Raw genomic sequence first — 10,538 nt, 5'->3', positions numbered from 1 at the left:
ATCAAGCCATTTTGGAGTTTCTGAGCAATATGATGTCATATTGCTCATACTTTGCCCACGGCCGCAGACGGACTGTCCTGTATTAGCATATTTCTGCCCTTAGCCATTTGTATACTGTCAGCCAAGGCATCACTTTATGTGTCTTCGGGCGACATGCCCCACAGAAGAGAAGGGGTAAGCAATTGCTCATTATCATTTAACAGGTCACTGTGAACAGATCTGTTTTTGAGGAGCTAAAAAGAGTGTTTTACACAATCAGTGAGGAATTTTAACCAAGTTTACATGAAGAGCACGTTCCAGGACCATTGCCAGAAATGCAAGGTTAGAAATAGCCTTATATAATTAAGTCAGAAACATCACATCCAGGCTTCCTGGACTGGTGTAATGCAGCCAATTTTAATTCTAGATGAACAGTCGAGAACTCTGTGATGAATTCACAAGAAGTAATGAGGACTGATTGATGAAAGACGAAAGAACAGAAAAGGGGAGTATATAAAATAGTTGTAAATGGACTTTAAATGTTCTTAGAATAAAGTTAATGCCAAGCATTTCAAAATTCAAGACTCAGACAAGTTATAAAAAACCAATCAGTATGTTGTTGTATTTTTCAAGTACATTTATTCATGTAATCACAGTAGTGTTGAAATTCATAGGAAAAGCACAACTGTGAGTGATTTTTATACATCATAAACTAACAAAATATGTTAAAAAATTAACAGAACTTTTGCACTTCTTAAGAAACACGCTTTTTGAACTAATTAGTTTAGCAAATGATTAATTAAATCACTCATAAGGTCACATCACCACTTACTGGCATAATGACATGACATGCAGAATCACCTAAAAATCTCCAACCATGGGCTCACTCGAATAATAAATTTAAATTTGAGGACTGGAGGCGCTGCTATGAAATAACATTTATATAATGATTAAAGTGGTAGCTTTAATCATTAAAAATAAAAATTCTGTCATGATTTACTCATGAGGTCCCAAACCTGTTAATGGCTTACTTCTGTGGAACATAAAAGTTATTCTGAAGAAATGTTGGTGACCAAACAGTTCTGCTGCTTAATGATTTACTTGGCATGAACAGAGAGAGGAAAAAAAAAGATGTTTCTAAAAATATATTTTCTTATCCACAGAAGTCATAGTTGAACTATCCATTTCAGCCCTCAGAAAAATTAAATAACAGTAAAACAATCATCACCATGTTTATCACATGGGGGAAACCCATATTTTATTTCTCTATACATTTCCATTATGGACACTATATGCTTAATCTGCTTCAAAGTAGTAAGGTCAGAATTATACTGTTCTCTATAAAAAAAATACAGATTCAGATGAAGAAGTTTCCGATTCTGTGCTCAGTCTAAATGAAAGTGCATAATGTCTGCACAATGTAATAAATAATAATTCAATGAATTTATATTACCTAATTTAAAATAAATCCATTGACCCACAGATCAATGATCTACATATCTACAAAACAAAAGAAAAAAACAATGTACAAGCATGTTATTTCAGGAGATATGTTTTATAGTACAATGAACTGCCAAAATACTTTTTTGTATAATTTAATCTTGCTTTAAATGAAATCAAGCTATCACAAACAATTCTTTAAAAATACATTTAAAAAAATCTTTTCATCACAGGTTTATACATTTCCATTTTTCTCTTTTATGAAGATACATATTCTCCTGAGAAGAATTTTTTTTTTACTTTTGTCTGTGTTCTGAAGGGCTAAAGGTCGGAAGTCTAAAACAACAACATTTCAACCACTGTGTAATTATTTTCTATCATTCTATCATGTCTTTCTATATCATTCTATATCTTTCTTGTAGCACCATCATTATGACTCAAACTGTGCCTTCGTCTTTTCGTATGTTATTATTGCATCAACACATCAGCCAATTTAGATGGTTCTCTTGATCCTTTCTTTAGGGTTTTCTCTTTATATGTATCATGTTTTCTTCATGACTGAACAAAGATATTCCCATTACACTCAATTTGAACATAACCTGCTCTGTCATGATACCTAGTCTTTTGGGTGTGTCATCAAGATTTATCGCTGTAGGTGAGTCAGTGTGACATGGAGATTTCCTTATTTTCAGTGTACACCTTCCTCTTCTTTTTTTCATTTGAATTATCTGCAGAAATCACATAATCTCACAATGATGTAATAATGCAGGCCTGTCAGTCTGCATTGTTGTGTTGTATGATTGTATCAATCCCATTTGTTCATAATTCATAATTGTTCACAATCGTTCCATAACGCGACTTATGCTTTCATTAATTTCCTTTCTTTTTTCTTTTCACTTTCTTTGGAGTCATCTTAGGTAGTTTCGACATTGGGCTCTGAGGCTTTTCATATTGCACTGTACGATAAGAACATTGCAAAGTCAATTCACCACCTACATTTGTAATGCAATCAGAATCTTTTTTTCTTCATCTTCCTCTCAGGTGTTAGTTCCTTGCATTTGTGCAGAGCAAGAGCTAGTCAGAATTGAAATTGATAGAATTATTTCCTCCTCTTTTTTGCATTTAGTGCCATTTAATTTAGCTTCTGTGTTCCTTTCCAAATGTTCAACATCACTTGACCTTTTTCAATACTGTTGAGTACTTGATCCATCAGTTACATTATTAACCTGAGACCCCAAACTTACATCCAGAGAAAAATCAATAGATTTATACTGACACTCTTCCCTGCCATTCTTCTTTTTCTTTTTCTTCACAGATTTAAATCTAGGTGATTTAGATCTAAACACTAGGTGACCGACGTTGTTCAATTTGCTGTGATGTCTGTAAATGCTCAGGGTGATCGGTCGCAGTAGCTTCAAAAATTTCAATAGACAGGGTAACTGTATTCTCCTCTTCGTGTGCAGTCTTTTTCTTTTCTCTTCTTTTTTGTTCTTTTGGGTGTCAGCTCAGACTCATTGAAATGATCCATCTCCACCAAATGAACATTGTCCATTCTAATGAGCAACTTCATTAGTCTCTATAGCCACCTGCTCTTTTAATTTGTACTTTTTCTGTTTAAGTTCTGTAGTATTTCTTGACTGCAAGTCTAACACAGCGTTTTCCAATCCAATGAGGTCATCAACTTGAAATTGAGAACTTGCATTCTGACTTTTCTTTTTATGTTTGACAACATTTAAAACATGTGCAGCATTACATTCCAAATGTTCAGCTGCATTGCTCTGCCTTCTTTCAATCATCTTTTGTGCTCTTAGTCCAGTGACATCAAACTGAGACACAGAACTCACATCCAGATTCAAATCAACAGATTCATACCGACGTTCCTCACTCCGACCCCCCCCCCCCCCCTTTTTTTTCTTCCCTGAGCTTAATCTAGTTACACTAGGTGATGGACATCTTGTATTTCCCTCTGATGACTGTAAATGCTCAATCTGATCGGTCTCAGTGGCCTCAATGGATTGAATCACATTATTTCTGGAGATCTATCATTAATGTGCTCCAAAAGTTCATTTGATGAGTTAACTGTTCTTTCTCTCTCCTTGTTTGCTCACTTTTTTGTTCGTCTGAATGGAAAATCAGTAGATTGCGACTCCCTTTATTGAAACTGTATAATGTCCTTGATATCTGAAGCGAGCTCTATTGTCTTTCGCTCTTTTAGTTTCTTCTTTTTTGTCCTTTTCTGTTTGTCCTTTGTGATAACAATGTCAGTGTCATCTGAACCTAAATTATTTGTTTCTGCTGTGCTCTCTGACTGCATGCCTAATACTTGTTTTTCCAGTCCAATAATCATCAATTTGAGGAGAATTTAAATTCTGACTTTTCTTCTTGCGTTTGGCAACCTTTAATATACTTGCTGTATTACCTTCCAAATGTTCAGCTGCACTGTCATTGCTCTGCCTTTCTTCATTGACTTGATCTTCCTGTTGCTTAAACACTCGGAGACCAGCATCAAACTGAGACAAAGAATGCACATGCAGATCAACAGATTCATAGCGAGAGACTTTAATCTCATCTCTCTTTTTTTTTTTCTTCACTGATTGTAATCTCGTTACATTAGGCAACGGACACCCAGTAATTTCCTCTGACGTCTGCGTATGCTTAGGTTGGCCAGTCTCTGGAGCTGCACTGGATTGATTCCCTTCATTTATTGTCAACTCCGCTGGTCTATCGAAGTCTAAAGTTTCGTTTGATGGGATGTCTGTAGCACTATTCCCCTCTACATATGCAGTATTTGTCTTCTCTTTGTCTTTTCTCTTCTTTTTTGTTCTTTTGAGTGTCAGCTCAGTAGTTTGTGGCTCACTGAACTGGACTGCCTTAACAAACTGATTTTCTACACCAGGCTGCACATGCTCTTTTAATTTGTTCATTTTCCTCTTTTTCCTCGTAGCCTTTTTGACAACATTGTTATCTGCCACTGTAGATAAAATGATTTCGTCCAAGAGCTCAGACGTCTCCTCTGATTGTAAAAGTGATGTTGCTGTTTGCTCTTTGTTTGTTACTCTATTCTCTACATCACATAATTCCCTGTTTTCTCTGCATGTTGTTTTAAGCTCAGTGACATAATCAACAGAACTCACTTTCTGACTCACATCTACATTTGTATCACATTCTATCAAAATAGCAGCACCCATTCTCTTCTTACCCTTTCTTTTTCGTTTTAGAAAGCTCATTCCAACATTTTTAAACAAAGGACTATCTGGAGAATCTGTTTCCATCTCCACCACCATTCTTTGTTTACCCACGCTAACATGTTCACCGGAACTTGAGTAAACTTCTCTTAATGGTTCATCAGCTAGTGGTAAAGGTTTAGATGATGCTTCCACAGTCACAGTCTCTATTCCTGTGACTTCAGTTTCCTCATGAGAACATGACATTGATTTTCTCCTTTTATTTTTATGTCTTGTTTTATCCTCTCTTCTTGACAGCAGTTCAGTATGTGGAACAACAGGACTCTGGCCTGGCTGTTGGAATACAGTGTGTTTGGTACTGTTGACATCTTGAATTGCAAACGGCTTGGTTGGTGTTCTTGTTCCAAACACGTACACAGATTCTCCTTTCGTCTCTATTTGAGTTATGTCACTTTCATCGTCCTCATGTGCATGATGTTCACGATCACACCATCTGGGTGTTCCTGGTCCAAATATGGACTCAAACTGTCCTTCAGCCTCTACATCCCTGTCTTGATCACTATCCTCCATGTTCGCATTAATAGAAGCGTTTTTATGAATTTGATTGTTCTTATGTTTCTTTAATGGCATGAATAAGTCCACTGAGCCAATATCACTGTCAGGCTGTTCAATTTCATTATGTACAGAAATGTCTCCCCCTTGGGGTGAAAAGAAGAAATTGCTTTTGGAATTAAGGTGATTCTCAGTTCCTGACCTCATGTCATCCTCCTGCTCCATTTGATTGACTGCCTCTGCAGAGTGTCTCTGTGTCTCTTCAATTTCCACTAAATTATTTCCATGCGAGTTCTCAGCACACTGAATGATCTGCTTATTAAGAGGTTGTCTGCAATTGGAAGAATCTGAGTCTTCAGCATCTGAACATGAAGCTAAAACCTCATGTGTCCCATGTTTTTCCTGCTCCTCAGAGAAAGAGACAGAGGAAGATTCTGATAAAGTCCTGGCTACAGCTTTGCTTTGGGGAACTTTGCGATTCTTTTTTGATTGTTTTTTAACATAAGCAGTGGTCTTGTTTTTCTTAGTAGATTTAGTTTTTCTTTTCTTCTCTTTTCCATCGACATTAAGTAAATGTTCTTCGTTGTCTTTTGAAAGTGAATCCTGAATCCTCTTCTCCCAGATGGATTGTGTAAGCCATTTTTTTTTTTCTTTACCATAACATAGAACAAAAATATTCTTATCCTGAAATAAAAGCAAAACAATAACAGATTAGCACACGGTGATATATAAATATATATGCATCACTCCGCTTGCAGCATTTCTCTCACAGCAAGTGTCACAGTGGATGAGCAAACACCTTTTTTATATAAATACTACCATTGTTGTGTCATGGAATGTAGTTTTAAGTAGGGCTATCCTCCAATAGTCGACTAAACGTTAGTCAACTACAAGAGCCTTAGTCGACCAAGATTTTATTAGTCGCAGGAAAAAAAAAGAAAAAAACGGAACAGGAAAAAAAAAACAGGAAGTGGCAATGTCGCACAGTCCATGAGGGGAAAGATCATAAATGGCAGGTCCAATAATATTCATTTTCATCTGCAGATTCATTTTCACGCACAACCATTTAGTGTTTACAAAGAATGGTGTGAAAAGGGAAAAACATCCAGTATGCGTCAGTCCTGTGGGCGAAAATGCCTTGTTGATAGGCTAGAGGTCTGATGAGAATGGGCCAACTGATTCAAGAGCAACTTTGACTGAAATAACCACAACCGAGATATGCAGCAAAGCATTTGTGAAGCCACAAAACGTACAACCTTGAGGTGGATGGGCTACAACCAGGGGTTAAAGTGGGCCGGAACAGTCTGGAACTGCGTTCCGGCACCTCAGATAAATTAATAAATAATTAATCTCAACGAATCTCGATGCTCCTGAGTCCCGATATGGGCCGACCGACCGACCAACCTCCTTTCCTGTCCGCTGAACGCGAGCGATTGCAAATGTGTGAAATGCACTCACGGTGGTTGAGCGCGCTAAAGTTTTTGGTTTGATATATTTCGCCTGACATTTGTTTACCCTAGCCACTGTTCTAGAGGGTCTGACAAAGAGATCAATAGCATGATTAGTTTTAACATTATGTAACCATTGTATATCGACATTAAATATTCGTTCAAAATCACCTACATGCATTAATAATGCATATTTATACCTGAGAATGCTTTGACGCGTTTCCACAGCACATGACGAGGGAACGTCTGCCAATTCCACCAACTGCATTAAACGAAGCTATAATTTGTATTATTTAAAATTACTTTTCAAATTCCAAAGCTTGTAGAAGGTTCCTATTGGCAATACTGACCTGGTAGCCTTGAGTAAATTACATTGTTTAAGATAATAATTCATAAAACATGTAATTATCATTTAAGTTTACTATCTTCACTAACACAGACGAAAATGAAACGACTATCAGCTGCCAGGTTAAGGAGACTGAGAGAAAAAGAAAGGTGTAGATGAGGAGCAGATATTGAAACAAATAATATATATTTGACATTTTAAATATAGGCCTAACAGATATTTGACAAAATAATCTAATGCGGACCTAATCTAACCACTGGCATGGTTTTAAAGCTATTTATTATCCTTTTTTTTTTTGGCCTTCAAATGGCCTTAAATTGAATCAAAATTCTCTCAGAGGAGCATGCCCCCCAACCCCCCTAAATATCTCTTATTTTAATGCTGATGTCTGTAAATACCCAAAAAGTATTGATATACCACGATACTCAATATGTTGTTTCCTTGTTAGTCATTTTCCCCCAGTTGCACCTACACAAAATTTGAGGGTTCCCCCACCTACCAAATCCCACTTCAACCACTGGCTACAAAAGCGCTCACACCAAACATGAATAGAGCATCTGCCGTGCATGATTTCAATGTTAAGTAAATGTGAAGACACGTTAACACGGTCCTGCATTTTGCACGGCACGAATGACGCGAATTGGGCTTCTGTCACGTTACGCTCGAATGATTTTATTTGGTGCATTCACGAGTTTGCTGCAAATTCGTTTCTGACGCCCAAGTTGAAAATTTTAATTTAATTAATAAAGCAGAGAAGCTACTCTTCATCAAGAAAAATCTGCCACTTTACCTCAAGAAGTAGAATGGGCTTGTCTAGTGTTTAAATATTTATTATCCACTTTGCACATCTGCAATTCTTGGTGCATTTGTTGTTAAAGTTCTGCAGATAACATATGGGGGCTATGGAAGTCTTTGTTTTGATACACATTTATGTTAAAGGTGCCATATGGAATAATTGAGGTAAAAATATCCAAAAAATGAGCTACACACATCAAAAGAATGAGAAGAAATAAGTGCAATGATGTCATTAAAAAACTGGCAAGTTATAGTGCTGCCGAGATATAACCTAAATTAGCATGCTAAATTATTAGCCCCGGCCCGGCAGGTGTCGTAATACCAGTTTCGGCCATGGAAGGCGGTATGCGGGCGGGCAACGTTAGCACCAGCCAAACTGCAGTAACACGAGTAAGTCGCGCCGGCTTGTGTGTACTTGAACCTGATGTCATGTTGTGTGGAAATACAGCCCACTACTACATTTCAGTTCAGGGATGAGTTAAATAAATGATTGGTTGATATTATGCATGAGGAATACATTTTGGTAAGTTGTAACATACTGTATCTTTCAACAGTGTTCGTGTTCTTTTACCATTAGCTAGTAGAGATGATCGGTTCACGTGCGCTAGGGATCTGTCGTCTAACATTTACAAGCGCCAAAACTGCATTTATTGTTTGAATTGCTTAATAAAATGAACAGAATCTGAGAGCTGAGATCGGTCTCTGTGTCCTTTTCTGTGCATGACAAAATGGATGTGGCGTGAGAGTGTGTGAAAAGTTGTGTGTCTCACGGTGAATTTGTGAGAGTTGGCAGCTCTGAAAGGCGCTAGCTTGGTCCACATCAGGGAATGCTGTCTGTCAAATTAATTCAAACTAATGATAAAAATGCAACATGAACAAAACGAATACCATAAACTAAAAATGCCTGGGCTTTAATTTTCCCATATCGTCGAAATGCACTGGCTTGTCTATGAGACGGCCTTTATAATTTAGTATTGAGATGTTGTTCATTTAGTCTCTAAGCTCTGAAAATCTCCAAATGATCCACGTGAAACTGCGGTCTTCCAAACTTTCACTATTAGTTTTACTGATTAATATGCGCGAGGGAGACCCGCTCGCCCGTGTTGTTTGAAGACATGAGTGCGCGCGGCCGCGGAGGTATTTTTCTGGAGGTATACTGCCCCCATTTGGTATGGAATATGGCGTATGATTTGATTTTTTATCCCAGAGGGCACCTTTAAAGGCCTACAGAGAAAATATTGTTGCTCTGAATGCACTTTCTTGTAGTAGTCCTATAAAAAATAAAAATAAAATGCACTTTGTTTTTATGAGAGAACATTTAAAACTTTGTCACACCAGTACATTATTAATTAATGTACACAGGAGTGGGGTAAAGTTAAACATTTTAGTCTGAATTTTATTTTATACTGTGCATTGTTGCAATGTGCTAAATAAATATTTGCATAATTTGTAATTGATTTATTCTTTGAAACTGTACTAAAATCAAGGCATTGCATAAATTAATATTAGAGTTTGCACACAGTCATAGCCATAAATCCAATGGTACTAATAATTGGCATAATTTCTTTCGGTGTTTCGGTTTTCGGCCTTGGTTTCCTCTTTTTCGGTGTCGGCCAAGAATTTTCATTTAGGTGCATACCTAAATATTAGTATGATGTTCATATATATATATATATATATATAAATATAAATAATATACACAAGCCTGACTCCACCCACTGGCAATTTTTGAAAAACTGGAGATGGAGGTGACGAACCGAGGGCGAGGCTGAGCAGGGGGCGTACACCTGAGACCCGCAGTGACAGCTGCTGTCAGACTCTAAAATGGAGAGTAACTGGAGTGACGCAAGTAGCTTTGCAACAGAGCGGTCATTTGAAGTCGAGGCCTTTTCTCCCCCACCTCAACATGACATCATGACTTTTGCGTAAACATACGCCACTTTCGAGTCAAGTGGCGTGTTATCTCTACGCATTTTGAGCTATCCGCGTGTATGCGCGTGTTTGCGTGTATGTCTACACCATTAACGTCCGCGTCATTCCGCGTGTCTGTACACGACGTCAAATCTCCAGTCATAAATGCCATTAACCCCAGTGACGTTTAAGTTTAGGGATGGGGTTGAGGTAAGTCATATCCTTTTCTTTCCTAGGATGGTAAGGGAAGAGTCATAAATGCCATTAACCCCAGTGACGGTTAGGTTTAGGGACGGGGTTGAGGTAAGTCATATATTTATATAACGTTAAGTCAACGCCGTTAATAAACACGCTGAAAAGCAATTATGCATCTTGATGGCACGCCAAAAATGGAAATACGAATTGCCGTGTCATACACACGCTACTTCATGAGATTAGTCTGCCCACCTTCACCTGAAGTGGAGGAGGGTGAATTGTCTATGGATATATTAATTGGCTTTATGCACAGCTGCACTACTTCCTGAACTTCAGCCAGCTCCTTGTTTCCTGTCTGCCATTATTGGACAAACCGATTAATCCAGGTGTGTCTGACCTCAGTAGCCAGAACAACAATCAGACACACCTGGATTAATCAGTTTGTCCAATAATGGCAGACAGGAAACAAGGAGCTGGCTGAAGTTCAGGAAGTAGATTGCCAATTGTCTGTGAGCCATTATCAAGCCGCTGGCTCAAACTGCAGCCTTAACTCCCGCATCGCGACCGGCATCTGATGAGTTGTTGAGTTGATGTCAATAGCGCGCGCTCTCTGTAGGCATATGTTCATATTGATATTTTGCCGCTATGTGAAAAAAATCCAGCAAAATGCATCGCGCGTTTGTCGAC

At 37.9% G+C, this 10,538-nt stretch overlaps 1 protein-coding gene across 1 annotated transcript in view; it reads right to left on the bottom strand.

Moving 5' to 3' along the window:
• Window positions 1-1,937: 1,937 nt before the first annotated feature.
• Window positions 1,938-10,538, bottom strand: part of pho (phoenix) — a 46,023-nt gene continuing 37,422 nt past the window's right edge. Inside the window, 2 exon segments of the mRNA XM_039690673.2 lie at window positions 1,938-3,761; window positions 3,763-5,840. Of these exon segments, the coding sequence (XP_039546607.2) occupies window positions 3,572-3,761; window positions 3,763-5,840 (2,268 nt within the window). The 3' untranslated portion in view covers window positions 1,938-3,571.

Source organism: Pimephales promelas, chromosome 4, assembly GCF_988280905.1.
Source record: "Pimephales promelas chromosome 4, fPimPro1.hap1.1, whole genome shotgun sequence".
NCBI lineage: Eukaryota > Metazoa > Chordata > Actinopteri > Cypriniformes > Leuciscidae > Pimephales > Pimephales promelas.
Note: the sequence above shows the minus strand (reverse complement) of the source record. Positions and strands in the feature narration are given on the sequence as shown.